Genomic DNA, 19,476 nt, shown 5'->3' with positions numbered 1-19,476 from the left:
AAGTTTCTGGCACAGTATTTATGTACCAGCAGATACTGTGTTAACTTACGAAACTTCTCACTGCCGTGGCCTCTCCCGTTGCGGAGCACAGGCTCCGGACACGCTGGCTCAGTGGCCATGGCTCACGGGCCCAGCCGCTCCGCGGCATGTGGGATCCTCCCGGACCGGGGCACGAACCCGTGTCCCCTGCATCGGCAGGCGGACTCTCAACCACTGCGCCACCAGGGAAGCCCACAAAACTTCTTTAAATACAAACTTTTAATCTCTATGATATATGCTTTCCATAGTTACAAACCAAAATATTTTAACTTTTAATGAGGATAAAAGGAAAAATGGTTTTTACAGAAAATCGCTCTTTGTACAGATTTCCCCAAATACATCTATTTGACATGGTAATTTACGACTGAGCTCAGTAGCATGACCTCATAACTGAGTGAAATGAATCAAATCCCTTAATGTTCTACAATTTTATTTTTTCATATAATAATCAGTACTGTTTGCTAATAAAAAGGTTGAAACCTATGACAGTGAGAAAATATAATTATAATTAGAGCACGAGGTATTAACCACAACCAAGCAATTTTAAAGACATACATTCAAGTCACTGGTCTGTACACTAGCTGTTTTCAAGACCCTACCTTCACAGTGACTTTTTTCTGGTCTTCAAATTTTAAAAATTGGATTAAATTATCTTTACCTTCATCTGTTTTATAAATTCCATGCAGCTATGGGAATGTTAAAACAAATGGTTCTTTAAAAAACTTTTAGAAGGGCAAAAGTATGCCCATTAAAAAACACGTTAACTTGAAGTGAAGAAAAAACTCACATACACTTACTTACCTTAAAGGGTTTGTCTCCACTGTGTGTCAGCATATGCCTCTGTAACCAACTCTGACTGGTTGACGGAGTGTTATATACTTTACAACCTTTCCATAAGCAAACAAATACCTGTTAAAAGAAGAGCCATAATTGTTTTCATCACTTATTTCTACAAGGACTTTTATTCCTTGTAAATTCAAATAAACATGTTGGAAGTCTTCAATTGACAAAGAGACATTTATTGTACAAGTCAATCAAAATGCTTATTGTAGATAAACTTTCTGAACTTCCAGAATGCGAGGCATAGTTTTAACCCTTCCCCATTAAGGCTGCTGTCCTCTCCCTCAATAAGGAACTGATACACCAATCCCAAAGTGCCATTCAGAAGGAAATATAGAAAATATTAACAATATAGCCCTAGGAACTAGAACCATGGACCATTATTTACATTTTTTGTATTTACTGCATGAGGGAACAAGCATGTATTAATTGTAAATATCAGGAATATATAAAGGTATAAAGGAACAATGAAAATAAATCAAAACAGTCAATTGGTGGACACTGATTCAAAGAATGAGTAAACAAATTATCCATTTACAATCTTTCTGCTCTTGATTTCCTATTTTCAAATGTATACTAACACTACTTATGTTTATATTGTTCTACTTATTAAAAATGATTTCCAGTTATCTTGCTTATGAAGTAAAATCTAATACAGAATGTTAAAATTAATATAGTTGCAAAAGCAATGTCATAAGACACTCTATCATCATAATAGATCCACATTCTTGGGTTCAGGCAACTGAGTATGACTGAGTTAACAACAAACAACATATCTTTTTCCTACCATTGAGGTATCCATTTTTTGACCGATTCTATTTTTATCAAACTGAACTCTGAAAACTGCTCCCCATCATCAGTAAAAGTATGAATCTACTGTAACCGCTACCTTCAAAAAACCATTTATATAGGCTCTGTTCTTTGCTAAGGTTAGAACAATTATAAATAGAGCCACACCCTGAAGATTATAATGTACTGCATATAGAACAGAACAAAGATACACACAGGACTGAGGAAACAATCATCAAACAGTAAGTGTAAAATAAAATTTTTTAGAAGTCTAGGAAAACAGTCTAAAGTAACTGAGATCAATTTTTACTCAAAATCATTTTACAACAAGACAACACTGCTAATGCTGTTTGATATGCTTAAAGAATGTTATCACATATCTTGATTCTACAACAGATTTGCTGGTTTCTTTTAGTTAAGCAGATATTATAAGTCATAACATTTCCTTCTTGGTATTTAAAATTCCTGACCCTAATACATGTTTATGAAATGATTCCTAAAGTTCTCAGAATTAAAAGCTACTTTTTAAATGAACGTAGACAAAAATTTCTTTAGGTAAATTGTAAAACCCACTGCAAAACAATACAATGCAACCTGTAAAAGTCTAATAAGCATGCATAAGGAAAATTCCATTACTATTAGTAAAGTAAAATCAGTCAAATATACTCTAAATACAGAGCCAGTAAGCAGTATAATTTACATGCTCAAAGGGAGTGAAGAAAAGCCTACTTTTTACTAATTAGATTCCTTCTGCAGTAAAATGATACAAAAATATTTTATATTAAATAAGAGAGACATAATCTAAAGTCAGGAAGGGGTTGGTTGAATGGATGATCTATCTCATGGTTCCTTTAAGCTCTTAGGAAAAAACTAGCTCAGTTTTTCACAAAATGTGAACATGTAAAAGAGAAGCAAATGTCTTTTATATTTATTTTGCCTCAAATCAGTCTGCTCTTTCAAGATCTGTCTAACATGAAGGCTATAATTTTGTATCCTATAATTTTTGGCCATATTAAATGTGCTAACGTTTTCAATTGCCTCTGTTAAAAGGTATTTAATAAACAGAGGACAATATATTCAATAAACTGTCCAAATACAAGAATAAAGTATTCCTCGTTTCTTACAAAAGATATGACCAACTTCACGTTGTGTTCGGGAGATGCCAGATTGGCGATCAAAACACAAAGTAACCTCCTAAGACTGATTCTACTTCCTAGCAGCATCCGGATTTAACCATGAGAGTCTAAAAGTATCATTTTAAATAACACAGGGGTAACTCATTCAAGTCTTTGAATAATAATATCCTATTATCTCCCCTCCTCAAAATCTCCCTCTGGCCCTCTTCCCTCAAACACACCCAAGAACATATACAAAAGTAAACTTAACAAAGTGACACATGTTAAAGCACCCCCGCATCAAGAAACATAAACAGATTTCTTTCTGGCAACTCTTTTTAAAGTAAGAAATAGTTAAGACAGAAAAAAACAGAACACGAATGGATCTTACAGAACCACTGAAATCCTGTAAGATTAAGTTCCCTGCCTACCAAGACTTACATGTATATTAAGAGGACACAGGGGTTTGAAATTTGATTAGTAAAACAGCTCAGCCTCGTTTCTGAAATCCAGTCATGCACGGAAGTATGAGCCGAAGAACACAATTGTATTTTACTTAACAAAAAAGGTTAAATTTTTCTTGCTTTTTATTTTTTTTTTAATAAATTTATTTATTTATTTTTGGCTGCGTTGGGTCTTCGTTGCTGCGTGCGGGCTTTCTCTAATTGCAGTGAGCAGGGGCTACTCTTCGTTGCGGTGCGCAGGCTTCTCATTGCTGTGGCTTCTCTTGTTGCAGAGCACGGGCCCTAGGCACATGGGCTCAGTAGTTGTGGCACACACGCTTAGTTGCTCCCCGGCATGTGGGATCTTCCCGGACCGGGGCTCCAACCTGTGTCCCCTGCATTGGCAGCCAGATTCTTAACCACTGTGCCACCAGGGAAGTCCCCGTTTTTATTTTTTAAATACAAGAAAGTACTTTCATGATTCTTTTTAAAAAAGGTATATTCATAAAAGGTGTTTAAATGGTTAAGTTTAACTTTTAATGTAGAATTAAGTATCCACCCACTTCGAAAGGGTCAGGAAAACCTAAACTCCCCACCTGATTTCATCCTTCAAATATAAAGTCCACATGACATGGAAACATAAACAGCTTACAGGAAGGTAAAGAAGTTTCTAAGCTGTTATATGAGAGTTTTGTTTTTCCCAGGGTGAAAATTAGAGTGGGATGAGAAAAAGAACAGGAATTAATATAGTATTTAGATCTTACTAACTTACTGCTCCAGAAAAATTGTCATCTTTCAGTAATTAGAAACATAAAATCCTGCAGAATTACCAATAATTTCATTTGTTTCTGTTCCATTATGACAGTTTAACACTTGGAGTAGAAAGAAGAGAAATAAAAATTCTTTAAAAATGTCATCAAAATCAGCTGTTTTCCACTATACATGAGGTATCTAGAATAGTCCATTTTATAGAGACAGAAAGTAGAATAGTGGTTACCAGGGGTTAGCGGAAGAGAGGATTAGGGAGTTATTGTCTAACAGGTACAGATTTCAGTTTGGGATAATGAAAAAGTGCCAGAGAATGACAGTAGTGATAACTGCACAACAACGTGATGTACTTAATGCCACTGAACTGTACACTTAAAAACAATTAAAATGATTTCTTTTTAATTTCCCTTCCAAGAGGTCGTTTTAAAAAAAAAAAAATGTCCCACCAACAACTCCTCTGTTGTAGATGAGATCGGGCGCGTTCAGGGTGGTACAGCCATAGACACAACTATTCTATTTTAAAGCACAAACTAGATCAAGATTTCCTGTCTTATCTAGCAGTATCAAGTTTTCAAATTCTCATTCACACTTTCATTCTGAAAGCTTAAGTCTAGATATCAAAGACTGATATGCAGAAATAAATGGAAACTATTTTCTTCATTTAGCTGATCCTTTACGTTTGTAGTTTAGCAACTAATCTCCTTCAAAGGTCAGGACTCCTTTCTGAAGTCAAAATAGCATTACTCTTAAAATTAGCCAGAAAATCTTATTATTTGTAATAAAGTAATTTTATGAATAAGCATTCAAGAAATGACATGGGGGAGGGGGTTTCCATTTCAGCAAGTTTATAGTTACTGTAGAAATACCACAACTTCATGCCTAGCTCTGTAATATCAGTAAGACGTGTGCAGGTGCAGGGATTACATGAAACATTCAGACTGTAACTCCATTTTTCCTTCAAATCTGCAAAAGGCAGAAAACATTCTCCTAAAGGCTGTGTGCCAACTCAACTTGTAGGATCAAGAATTAGAAATATGAAATTCTCCTATACCTCCTAAGAGTGCCTAAATAGCCTGGAATCCTATATGCAGTTGCTAAGTCAAGTGACTAAAAAGCATCATGCCAAGGTTCAAAAGACCACCTTAGTGACATATACCAAGTGACAACAAGCACTGGCTCACGAAAGGCAGCTCTGTAATGACCAAGAAACCAACTTGGTTAAGATAGTTTCACTAGAAATCTGATATATATATATATAGGGGGGGAAATAAAGACAGTTACCAACCAACGGAGCTTAACCACTGAGCTGGGTTATGCGGTGAAAATACCATATGATGGGCACAGTTCATTAATACATGCTTTGGTGTCTACCCAGACCCCATATACGTTAAATCTAATAATATGACAAATGTTTACTTATCAAGTAACTAAAAGATTGCTGAAACATTATAACATATTGTGATAACAGCCAAGTATCTCGTAAAAGAAATTTCAAATGCAACACCACTGGTAAAAACGTGAGGAGTGCCTGTTACGGTTGCTTGTTTAAAAAAAAAAAAAAGATCAGTAATACAATCTAAATATCAATACCACCATGGAAACAGTTACCCACTTACTTAAACCAAGAAGATTTTAACCATTTTAGTATCAGTATATCTCAAAAGTGATGGCACACTGTGACAGGCAATGTGTGGCCCAATAAATTATCTGTACTTACAATGTGACATTAATTTCTGGAAAACGTACTAAGTATGGTTAACTATTCAAGAAATAAACCTAGATAAAGTTGAAAAAAAAAGTATAATATTATCAATTTTATAAATATTTTGGTCCATTACACTGTGACTCACCTAATTTGCTTTAGCTCTTTATTTACTATTCAATAAAAAGTATATGAACTGACACAACTAAATGGATTCCTGAAAGAATACAGGTCAATACTAAGCCAGCTCTGACAAGACCTGGGAAAGATGATCAATTATCACAAATAATGAGTACAGATCGCCATTTAACAGGACTGTTTATACTAATCCTGGTACCAAGAGTTTCTCTAGTTAATTTCAGTATCGGGGATAACCTAAGACCACTCGAACAAAAGAAATCCCAAACAGTGCCAATTCCTAAATGTCCTCAACTCAAAACATCAGAAGCTTGAAATACATAGTATTCATTTACAATACTCCCACTGTATTGCAGAAACTCTAATTTCTTCAAAGTAATATACCTAAAAGCAAATTAAAATCCAACACATATGTTCTATTTAATTTGATTCCATCAAATATGTGGGAAGTAAATAAAAGGGAAAAAAAAAACATTTGAAAAAAATAAACCCTGTGTAAAAGCAATCCCAAATTACTTTGAAAAAAAAAAAAAAACCTAACTAGCAATTATAAATTAATAAAACTAATGAAAACAGGGAGTGAAAAAAAGAAATGACAAAACCAACCCCTCCTCGCTGACCATCTACATGTATGGAACGGATGTGATCTGCCAGATCTGGACTAGAGTTGAAGGAAGCCTGGCACTGGTCCCAACAACAATTATAGGCAATATTTTTGCTTGAAGAAGTAGTGCTTCCTTGTCCATTCATCATTGCTGGAGTTGAACGCCCACTGGAAATTGTGCTGTCTACATCCATTATAGTACTGCTTATGCTACAAAAGAAGAAAAAAGGCTGTGTTATTCCTAGAAATTCACTAACATGAATATGATCTTATAAATAATTAAGATTACCACTTGACATTCTGTCCCCATAAAGCATACTAACCATATTTTCCATTAGAAAACAACACTGCTTTAAAATTATTTAGATTCAAATAATTATTCTCTGAAACTACATTTCAAATAAATATTATTTGCAATAAAGTGCAAATCAAGGCAAGAAAAGCTAGTTCCTCAAAACCAGATATGGGATAATTTGAGCAACTTTTGGCAGACATGAAGTCCCCAACACCATACCGTACAGAAAATAAACCAAACCACACACACACACACACACAGACAGCTCATCACATTTCATCCCTTCCACAGCTCTACGAGGCATGATAAAGTATAGATTCCAACTGCAAATAATTCAGAATCAAAAGATTATCTTTACAGTTCTGCAAATCACTTGTTTATCTGAAATCTTTTCTTCTATTCACTAATCTGAGAATACAACTGCTATCACATCCTACCTCTTTCCATCTCAAAGAAGTTGGGAAATTTTGCTGTATTTTCCCTTCTTAATAATAGGCAGAAGAGAGAAATCTGAGTGCAATAAAAGTTTCTCTGATTTTACCTAAATAAGAAGTACTTTCCTGGCCCTCTTTTTTTTTTTTTAAACTCCTATGCACCAAAAAGACTGAAAATACCAATCAATCCCTTTAACTTTTTATTTACAAAACAAAGTATTACATGTTAGTAATTCTTTTATTTACTGAAAAATTATTATATTAGTAACAAATAAAAGTAATTGAATAATTTTGAATGTTCAAAATTTCACATCATAATAAAATGTAATACACTTTGCCTTCATCTTAAAAGCAATTCACTTTCTAATTCTCTTTTTTCAGTATCTTCTCCATAGAGAAATTACACGGACATGGCATCAATCACAGAAGGACCAACAGTAAGAATGCTTCAGACTAAATCTATTAAAAGCTATATAACTGCTTGTAATTTAAGTATCAGTAAATTATAAAATTGATATTAACTTTTAAGGAGTATGCTTCCCTACCCCCAAGCTTTTATTATAGAAAATTTCAAAAACACAGAAAAATATATCTAAATCTGAACTCAGATATAGACTACAAACTAGTGGTTACCAGTAGGGAGAAGGAAGTGGAGAGGAGCAAGACAGGGGTAGGGGATTAAGAGGTGCAAACTACTATATATAAAATAAATAAGCCAGGATAAACAAGGATATATTGTACAACACAGGGAATATTGCCAATATTTTATAATAACTAGTAAATGGAATATAACCTTTAAAAGTTGTGAATCACTATGCTGTACACCTGAAAATGTATATAACATTGTACCATCAACTATATCTTAATAAAAATAATTAAGTCTGAACTCAACAATTAACACTTTGTCCTGTTTTTTGTTTTTTCGTTTTGGGGGGGGTTTTTGGCCATGCTGCGTGGCATGTGGGATCTTAGTTCCCCAACCAAGGATCGAACCCTCACCCCCTGCACTGGAAATGCAGAGTGTTAACCACGGGACCACCAGGGAAGTCCCTGTCCTGTTTGCTATATTGCTATAATTTGTTTTTCTCAATCATCTGCCGGTTGCAAACATAATACTTCAACCACAATTATTTCAGCACATGCCTTCTAAAAATAAGAACATTCACCTGTAACCACTACAACCTTATTTGTTCACACCCATGAATTAAACTGAACTTTTAAAATAAGCTTAATAATGACTTGTGTCTAACATCAAATGCACCCATTTTACAAAGATAACGAAAATGTTTTTGTAGGATGCTTCAGATGTGAAAAATGTCTCAGATTTCCCTTTGAAGGATATTCACGTATTTAAGACCATCTGGCTAACTATCTACCAGTCAATACATAGATTCTAAATTGCAACTTTAAAACTTCATTCTAAAACTCTGTAATCTCAAGAAAACTCTCCAATGTGAATCAATTCTTGAATATCTGAAAATCTACTTATATACTGTTTGTTTTTGCAGGAATAAACTGCAAGTAGGGTACATACTGAAATACAAGTTTTTACTTTGAGCACTGGAAATTTCAAGTCTCATGAGGCCCTTATCTGCCAAATGGTTACCTATTTTCCTTATCACTTGCTTCATATATTCTAAAACATTTTAACTGTAAAGTTCATACTTTTGTAAACCATACTAATTAGCTCCAAAGGGAAACAAAATAGTAACAATTTTAAGTGCGGTATTACTCACTTGAAAAGCAGCACTTCATGTGGATATGGACCCTCATAAAAGGAGAACAGAATGCAGGTGTTAAAGGACATGAACTTTGTCTACCATTGGCAACAAGCTGCAAATGCAATGGCAGAGGCGGTAAGGGGCAGGTACCCGACCCTGGAAGACTCAAGGGGCACTCCACAACCGGGCAGCATCCCCACAGAGCCTCCCAGAGCCCAGCAGGGCAAGCTGGAGTCCTGCCTCATGATCCCTTCTGGACTCCTCCAACTTCCAGAAAGTGTCGAATCCTAAACCTCCAGGCTACCTTTTGGCCCCAGATCCATGCCGGAATCAGTGGTTCTCTCCAGTCTTAAGACTGATAAAGGCAACAGTCCTGATTCAGGAGAGCACAGGAGACGAGTTATAAGCAATTTCTGATTTTGACAGGACCCTGAGATAGATATAGATTTCATAGAAAGTCCTTCTTCCTATAATAGTAGGATAACAAGATGCTCAGATCTAAAAGGTGACATTCCACCTGACCTTGTGTCTAGGTTCAAGCATATATTAAGATCATTCATTCAGTTAGTTCTTCCCAATGAACTTACTGAATCTGTAAAATGTGAACAAAGGCAGCCTGGTATTTTTAAGAAAACCTATGCCAGAAAAAGCACTCACTCTATTCAGATAGTTTCAATAATTCAAAGCAGTGCTGTTCAAACTAATATGTATATGAACATCTGTGATCTTATTAATTGCAGATTCTGATCCGGTGGGGCTTGGGGGTAAGAACTGACATGCTGTATTTTTGGCAAGAGCCTACTTGTTGATGATGCTGCTACAACATTTTAAGTAGCAAGACTCTAAAAGATCTCTTTCATTATTATTACCCAACTGAAACTGACCAGACTATCTGAGGAATTGTCTCATATTGTAGAACAGCAAGCTAAAGCAACCGTGTGCGCGCACACACACACACACACACACACACACACGATGACAGAAAATCCGTAAGTTTAAAAAAAAAAAAACAAAAAACCACACACACATTGCTAGAGATTCCTACGCAATATTTAGGGAAGGATGTAAGACATTTTTAACATAACAATGTCCCCTTTTTCCTCTTTTCCATGGGCCTCGTTAAGAAACTATCTGGCAGACCAGACCCTAGCGTCTACAGTAACTAACTACATGGATTTTATGAAAATGGTTTCCCTTGAGAATTCAAGGGCCAGTTCACGCATACATACAAGAATAGCCCCTCTCTGATAACTCAAATTACTTCCAAGCAAAACATATGTTTGGTGGACGTGACCACTGTCAATAGGACTATCAACATTGACAAGATCAGCTTGCTAAATGACAACATACAGGAGGCAGAGGAAGCGAAACATGGATGCTATGTTATGATGGAGAAGGAAGAGACCATGGTCTTAATGTAACACAGTAAGAAAAGTTCGTTAACATGGTTTCAGATTCCACACTGCAAATAATCTTAAAAAAACTATCACTTGTCAAGTTTTGGTATATTATCAAATAGCCACACAATTATCTTAAAAAGTATATTAAAATACTCCTTCCTTTTCCAACTAAATATCTGCACGAGGCCAGATTTTCTCCATATGGCTCAACCAAATCAATGCACTGCACCGGCTGAATGCAGAAGCAGATATGAGAAACCAGTTGTTAAGCCAAACATTAAATATAAAACAATGTCACTCTTCTGGGTTTTTTTTAACTGAAAAAGTTATTTTGCATTAAAAAAAAACTTCCTGGGACTTCCCTGGTGGCACAGTGGTTAAGAATCCGCCTGTCAATGCAGGGGACATGAGTTAGATTCCTGGTCCTGGAAGATCCCACATGCCATGGAGCAACTAAACCCGTGCTCCACAACTACTGAGCCTGAGTTCTAAAGCTCGTGAGCCACAAAGGCTGAGCCCACACACCATAACTACTGAAGCCCGCGCATCACAACGAAGAAGAGTCTCTGCTTGCCGCAACTAGAAAGCCAGCATGCAGCAACGAAGACACAACTCAGCCAAAAAAAAAAAAAAGAAAACCAAACTTCCTGTTACATATAATTGGTTTATTTTTAGGTTAAATGTTTTTAATGTTCTCAGTTTTGAATTTTGATCCTGTAAAAGTGATAAATGTAACGTCCATAAACAAGCTCTATGGTTTCTTCAGTAACTTTTTTAACAGCTTTACTGAGATATATAGTTCATATTCCTCAATACTTAAGAAAGCAAAGGTGTCCTTACAAGCAAAATGTTTGAGAACTACTGATCTAGACTATATTTAAAACAAGGCTTAAAGGTCTCTCTGAAATAGATTGAGAAGAGTATGTTTCTGACCTGGAAAATATATATATATATATATATATTTTTTTTTTTTTTTTTTTTTTTTTTGCGGTACGTGGGCCTCCCACTGTTGTGGCCTCTCCTGTTGCGGAGCACAGGCTCTGGACGCGGACGCGCAGGCTCAGTGGCCATGGCTCACGGGCCCAGCAGCTCCACGGCATGTAGGATCTTCCTGGACCGGGGCACGAACCCGTGTCCCCTGCATCAGCAGGCGGACTCTCGACCACTGCGCCACCAGGGAAGCCCTGACCTGGAATATTTTTATTTTAGTCTAAGGTTAAATGCTGAATTTGAAATTCAGTTTGAGGTCAAATGGATTGCAGATTGCAGCCTTATCTGCAATCTACTTTTCAGTTATCTGTGAGGAAACTCATTTGGAGTATGAATTTTTCCTTGGTAACTTTGAGTCCTTCTCTTTCTAGGCTACTGAATGTGTAACTTTAAAGGAGTATTGAGGACAGGAACCTGAAGGGGATACAAGCATATAATGTGAAATCAAATATAATTTACACTTGTCATCAAAAAACTAAAATATAAGAATTTCAGAATTTCCTATAAATATGTCATTAATTAGCAAAGCTGCAGCTCTGCACTGGTGTTTCTCCAACCCTAACTTAGGGCCCCACCTGTCCATTCATATAATAATTAGGTCTGCAAATCCCATATCTTATGCTTTATCCAATTAAATGCCTTCCAAAAAGACTCACAGTTACTTGCTGAATGCTCTCTTCTGCTAGGGGACTAGCCAGGTAGCTGGTAACAAATCAAAGAGCTGACATGAAACGATATTAAGAGTTTTATTGCTTAACTTTTAAGATTCTAGTCACTTTGGGATTGACATATATACATACACTAATATTTATAAAATAGATAACTAATAAGAACCTGCTGTATATAAAAAAAAAAAGATTCTGGTCACTGTTGCATTTGTGATATGACGTAAAGTAAATTAAGACTAACCATTAAGTAATGGCATATTCCAAACAAGGTTTCCATACTGGTAATCCCCTTTCATAGCTCTCGGCCAGGAGAATTAAAGTGTATATGGAGACTAAAGACAAGCTGCCCGTGTCCACAAGTCACATCTTCAAGATTAAGCAGCCAAAATAGAGTAAGAAAAAAATTGGATGCTAATACTGACATAAACTTGTATCATCCACAAACCTCACATCAAATTTAAGTTCATCTCAAAAAAATTTCCTATTCTGATTGACTTGATAAATTGTTAACTTTTTGAACTTACAAATAAAATACTCATAAAATATCATTTTAATATATCTTATGCATTGGGGTTCCACATAAAAATTCATAACAGACCTCAAAATTGTCAAACTACTAGCTTTTACATTAAAAGGTTAGAAACCACTGAGCTCTATTATGTACAGATTAAGTGCCATAAACTTTAAAAATGTAGTAGGAAAAACATAATGATCTGGGCTTCCCTGGTGGCGCAGTGGTTGAGAATCCGCCTGCCGATGCAGGGGACGCGGGTTCGTGCCCCGGTCCGGGAAGATCCCACGTGCTGCGGAGCGGCTGGGCCCGTGAGCCGTGGCCGCTGAGCCTGGGCGTCCGGAGCCTGTGCTCCGCAATGGGAGAGGCCACAACAGTGAGAGGCCCGCGTACGGAAAACAAACAAACAAACAAAAAAAAACCCAGAATGATCAAGGCATCTAGCCACTCTCTTCAGGATCTGGAAGTTACTGATTTAAGTTCCACAAAAGAACCCCATTAATCTCTAAAGGATCGAGGCTGTTTCTGTTTTGTTTTGACTGCGCCGCATGGCATGCGAGATCTTAGTTCCCCAACCAGGGATCGAACCCGTGCCCCCAGCAATGGAAGCATCGAACTCTAACCACTGGACCGCCAGGGAATTCCCCAAGGCTGTTTTACTTTTGTTCTATCAGTGAAAAACACATTATCTTTAGGAAGCCTTCCGTTCATAAGACTGTATCTAAATTATTATAAAATAAACATTCTCTAATTCTAACTTTTTTTTTTTTTTTGCGGTACGCGGGCCTCTCACTGTTGTGGCCTCTCCCGTTGCAGAGCACAGGCTCCGGACGCGCAGGCTCAGCGGCCATGGCTCAAGGGCCCAGCCGCTCCGCGGCATGTGGGATCTTCCCAGACCGGGGGCACGAACCCATGTCCCCTGCATCAGCAGGCGGACTCGCAACCACTGCGCCACCAGGGAAGCCCTAATTCTAACTTTTTAAGAATGAAACATGGTTCCCCATATGGACTGAAGAAAGTGCAACAAGGTACAGTGAGACAAAAATTCTACTGGTCTAAGTAAGGAACACTTAACAGGGTCAAGCGTTATAAACTTAGCTTAACTTTGTAACTGGTAATAAACTTTCAATAGAAATAAGTATACTATATAGTTTTCAAAGTACTTATCAAATTGTAGGTAAACATAACCACACACCGGGGATTCCTTATCTAATCATATAACAAGGTAAGTTATAATTTGGTTAAAAGGTGATGTTCCTTTCATCTATAATAAAATTGCGACTCAATACTAGAAAGATTACTCGTTGTCTCTCCCATACCTGTAATCAAAATTATTAAAATCCAGAACAGTACAAAACAGGTAAGACAATCCTATATTTTTTAATTCAAAAAACTGAATCTAATTAATTCAATTAATTAAAACAAAGACCATATTCTATCATAGACTAAGGCATTCTGTGGAGGAGATGTTAAGTCCTTATTGATGTCAGATTGTGCCAGTTGCTGGTCAACCAGTGACAATCCTATATTTTTGAGAAATCTGAAGTTGTATGCCTGATATGATACAACTTTGAGTGAACTCTCTACTTCAATTATCCATACCAGTCCTCGCTTCCTTTTGCTGGAAGAGACCATGATTTTGTGCCCTGCTCCTTATTCTAGGCATTGACAAAGGAATTAAAAGCTAAAACTGGGGGCTTCCGGGGCTTCCCTGGTGGCGCAGTGGTTGAGAGTCCACCTGCCGATGCAGGGGACACGGGTTCGTGCCCTGGTCTGGGAAGATCCCACGTGCCGCGGAGCAGCTGGGTCGGCGAGCCATGGCCTCTGGGCCTGTGCGTCCAGAGCCTGTGCTCCGCGCAACGGGAGAGGCCACGACAGTAAGAGGCCCACGTACCCGAAAAAAAAAAGCTAAAACTGAACCCGTTAAAAGAAACAGATACTTCAAGAAAACTATGAACTGCCTGCCTGTTACATCTTATGACTTTATCCTAAGGAAAAAAAGGGATTATGTAACTTACTATATCAAAATTTGTATCACAAAAGTAAGGTGCTATTTTTAAATCTGACTTCCCAATCTTTATCACAACAGCTAACAAGTACTGTTTGCTATATGCCCTGCATTGTTCTTTGCGCTTGTGTCAGACTGTATTTTCCAAAGACAGCCACCCCCGTACACACACCTTCCCACACCCTCTTCTTGCAGCTTGGCACCAAGAAGTGGGGGATCTGTACTACCCCCCCTTGAATCTGAGCAGCCCTAAAACTCTTGCAGAAGTGACACTGCCAGAACTTCCACAGCTGGCTCATCAAAGGCAATACAGCTCCGCCTGGCTCTCTTGGGACATACAGCTTGGGAGCCCTGAACTACTTACTTACCCTATAAAGAAATCTGGCTTCCCTGAAGCCACTGTGCTAAAAAGATCCGGTGAAGAAAGTACACAGAGCTAGAGAGAGATGCCAGGAGCCCCAGCTGTTCTAGCTCCCAGCTGTTTGAGTCTTCTCAGCCCAGGCACCACACACGTGACAGCTTCGTGAGCAAGCGAGCTTTCTGGTGACTGCAGTCCCCAGACTTTATACTGCTCCAAGCTGACACCAAGTGGAGCAGGAAGATCTAACCATGCCAAGACCTGCTTGGATTATAGATTTGTAAGCAAAATAATGTTGTAAACTACTACATGTTGGGAGTTGATTGCCAAGCAGTCATAGTAACTGGAACAATGCCTGATGTGAATTAACTCATGTAACGCTTACAGCAACCAAATGAGGTAATTACTCATTATTTACTAATACTCAAGTATTAGTAGCCTCATCTTACAGATGAAAGAGACTGAGCAGATAAAAGGGACAAAAACACAAAAATTATGTGACTTGCCCAGTCACACAAGTACAAAACATTAATGCCAAACAATCTATTTGCCACATTTATACAAAAGAAAAATGAGTAAATTACTGATTTAAGAAATACTGAAATGCCGCCTATATTACATATCAAGATAACATGACAGTTTCATCTGGTGTGCACACACAAGAAGCTGTTCCTTTGCTTTTGTACATCTACAGCACACACACACACAAAAGATATTTAGCAGTACATGTAATTTGACTCATTTAAACAGATGGTTTTACAAGATAAACTATTAAGTTTGATTTCTACAAGTCAATTAGCTCCATGAAAAAAATTAATTCAAGGTCAGTCATACAAAGCAACACTATTCTCAGGTAGAACTTGTTCCAGATTTAGAACTTAGGCCACTGAACCAGGTTATGAGCCAAACAATGTCAGCGTAAAATCCAACTCCAAAATACTCCAGGAACAACGAGGGGACACTTTCGTTTTTATTTATCAAAAACAAAGAGTAAGTTATGAGATTGGTCTTAACTGGGATTAAGGAATTTAGACCACATCTGATTTCTGTAAGGCTGCCTGGTTTGGTCTTTCAAACTGCTGTGGTGCTATAGGCTTTCAGAGCTTTAAACTCAGAAACAATTAGGGGAAAAAAAGGAAAGATAAAGTGCCTAGTTTATTGTATGTGCTATATATATGCTCAGGTTAAACTTCCCTAAGGTCTTTCCTACCCACCTAAGGTGGAAGGAATTCTGCTTCTTTATGATCTGTTTGATCTGTACTATGAGTCATCTATAAACCTCTTATTCAGAGAAACTCCTAAACCTAGCTAGTACCCTGCACATAGGAAATGCTCATATAGTTTTCAGTGACAAATTTAAGTAGGCTTTTTAAAGGCAAGTAAAATATATGGCTTTGTCACACTGAGATAATCATTAAAATTAATTGGAGGCACACTAAAAATCATTAGACAACACCAAGATATTATTATTACTATTGTTACTGTAATTATAAGCTATTATCACTGTAATTTAAAAAGCTAAATGGATTTTTCTAATCAAGAAAAAGACTACTCTCTATCCCTACAATTATTTCTCTGAATAAAGACAAAAGATTTTTCCCCAAGACCCAGCAGTATTCACCAAATTAGCCAAAAGGGACTTTATGCAACAATGATGAAATAGTTCATGGAAAACAAGTACGTTACATTCTTCTATCACCACTATGCAGTGCGCACATTATTTTCAATTTGTTTCTCATCTCTGGTCTATGCCCTTTAAGATTACTCCACCCACATTTTTCATCCAGCCTAAGAGATCAGCAAGCAATTATCTTCAAAAAGATTGTAATACTAGAAACATTCTACTTCAATAAAACTACACTATAAGGAGTCATCTTTTACTGTTTTAAAAAGCTTTCCAGAAAAATGTCTATACACAATGATGGTATATTAAAAAATCTGCTATGAAAAATAATACCCACTTTATACAGAAGCAATCACATATTCATTTTGTTTTTTTAAGTTAGTGTTAAATCATAAAAATGATTTTATCAGATTTCAGTGCACCCACATCTGACAAGAATAACTACAGTAGAGTTCAACACCTCAGAAGACATGTTCAAATGACTGCCAACAGGAATGTAAATCACTACAAAGGCTACTGCTCATTAATCCCACCCTCAGTACTTTAACAAGTATATATTCATAATTTTGTAATGACAAAAATTTTATGATTTAGAAATGAACTAGTAAGCGTATTTACTAAGAAATACTAATACCCTTCTGAAATCTATGTTTTCTCTAATTGATAATACTTTATCTTTCTAGAAACTCAAAATATAAATGAAAACCAGAAAACAAGGGCTTTGAAAAGTGTTAAAATTAAAGAAATAAAATGTCAATAAAAACTCTCTCTCTATTCCCCTAAAGACTGAATAACTATAATACTTTAAAAAACTAACTTCTGTATTTCATAGTCTTAAGAGGAATCCAGGTTACGAAGTCTAACTATATAATTACAAATGAGAATAAAGCCCAGAAATGTAAATGAACTCAAGCACGTAAGTCATTCTTTGCTAAAGAGACAGGACAAAAATTAAAACAGCCGCTAATGTAAACTACTGATATTTTAATTAAAGTTCCCTGGTCAAGGTTGTTACAATAGTCCTATAGGCAGTATAAGTATAGTAGCTAAGACCACGTCTAGAGCCAGGGCTGCCAACATTCTCCAGGAGTTGTGTGACTGTAGACGAGATAGTCTGTGCGTGTTTCCTCGCCTCACTGGTTCTGTGGATGAACTTCACCGAATCCTTTCAATAAGCTCAAGTCTCAGATTCTTAAGCAAACTCGACAATCAACAGTGGGTTTTCTTCTAAAACAGTGTGTAAATATATTTTTTTCTTGGGAAACAAAATATAAGTTGGGGAATCCTGCTTTTTAAAAATTATTCAAATAATCACAACTTTTTTCAAATATTGTTTTCACATATGCTGCTCAAAAGAACTGGGGGAAGAAATAATGCATAGAAGGGTTCAACTCCTTGTTTCATGCAGCCACACTAATAACAGTGAGAAAAAAGAAATAATATGTATCAGGTACATCCACATTCAGCTGAATTCAACCAATTACAGAGTTACTGAATATACACAGTGTAACAGGTGAATGCACTACAGGTAAGTGCTGGAAGTATAACGATAAATAGGACCTGATTTTAATCTTAAAAATGTTATAGCCTGGAGAAGACAAACACAAACACAAATGGGTATTTCAATGCAACACCATAAATATGAATTAGAATTATGGTGATTTTTGAACTCAGAAGAACCTAAAGTATCTTTGAGATCCTGGATGGAGCATGGAGCAAAGACACACCTGCAATATTCTGGGTTTGTCTAAAGGATAGGAAACACACACACACACAGAGCATATATAGGTCCCTATTCTCAGGGAGCACACATTCCAGCAAGACAGATGAACAGTAAATACTTACTCAAATTGTGACAGGGCCAATGCAGAACTTGAGTGGGGCAATGAGCCTAACAAAGAATTGGGGACAGTCTGCCTGAGAAAATGTTCAAGGTAAGACCTGAACTAGGAGTCCGTGACTAGGAGTTACAAAAACAAAAGCTGGCGAACGGAAAAGAATGTGATTCACAATATGATACATATATTTATCTTCTGACTTCCATTAGAGAGCACTTGCCAAATCTACAGCAGATTTATCACATCTGAGCTCCAAATTTCTTTATACTGTTTAGTCTAAAACCCTCACTTTAAAGAAAAAGAGTCAATCTACAGTTCAGAGAAATGAAACGATTTGCCAAATATCCTGCAGGCAGTCTATAGTAATGCCACTACTACAATACTGATTATTCTCAATAAAGTATTCTTTCCACATTTTACACATGAGAAATGGGAAAATAAATGACACTGAATTAACTACAGCCCTAGGCCCTTTACATATTCCGTCTCATTTAACCATAACACTAAGATACTTCTTCTAGGGCTTCCCTGGTGGCGCAGTGGTTAAGAATCCGCCTGCCAACGTAGGGGACATGTGTTCGAGCGCTAGTCCAGGAAGATCCCACATGCCATGGAGCAACTAAGCCCATGCACCACAACTACTGAGCCTGCGCTCTAGAGCCCACGCGCCACAACTACTGAAGCCCGTGCGCCTAGAGCCCGTGCTCCTCAACGAGAAGCCACCGCAGTGAGAAGCCCGAGCGTCGCAACGAAGAGCAGCCCCAGCTCGACGCAACTCAAGAAAGCCCGCGTGCAGCAACAAAGACCCAACAATGCAGCCATAAATAGACAGACAGACAGATACTACTTCTATTTTAAAGGTAAGGAAACAACTTCTGGTAAGTTAAATTATAATGCCAAGTCTTTCTGACTTAGAGGTTCATGCCCTTCATGTGTCTAGAAAAATATGGTATTGTTCCAGTTAAATCTTCAAGAAAAAAATTTTACTCAGAAATAGTAACACTATTTCTCTTATTGATCACTCAGGAAATTCGTTTTTCTTTCCTTTAATTCAATTTCCCAAGCATGACTTTTTCCCCAACTTCTACCCCAGCTCGGGTCTCTTTATTTCACACCTGTACTACACCTACCACCTCCTAAATGGTCTCCCAGCTCCCAAGCTTTCCTTCTCTACCTTTGCCACATGCAATT

At 37.1% G+C, this 19,476-nt stretch overlaps 1 protein-coding gene across 2 annotated transcripts in view; it reads right to left on the bottom strand.

The window, feature by feature from the left end:
- The window catches only part of AEBP2 (AE binding protein 2), a 58,710-nt gene that overhangs the window by 30,635 nt on the left and 8,599 nt on the right, over nt 1-19,476 (bottom strand). For both annotated transcript variants that reach the window (XM_059082733.2, XM_067008834.1), the window contains exons 2-3: nt 6,441-6,648; nt 841-948 (exon numbers count right to left, since the gene is read on the bottom strand). In XM_059082733.2, coding sequence (XP_058938716.1) covers nt 841-948; nt 6,441-6,648 — 316 coding nt within the window. The remainder of the gene's footprint in view (nt 1-840; nt 949-6,440; nt 6,649-19,476) is intronic.

Source organism: Kogia breviceps, chromosome 12 (genome assembly GCF_026419965.1).
Source record: "Kogia breviceps isolate mKogBre1 chromosome 12, mKogBre1 haplotype 1, whole genome shotgun sequence".
Lineage (NCBI taxonomy): Eukaryota > Metazoa > Chordata > Mammalia > Artiodactyla > Physeteridae > Kogia > Kogia breviceps.
Note: the sequence above shows the minus strand (reverse complement) of the source record. Positions and strands in the feature narration are given on the sequence as shown.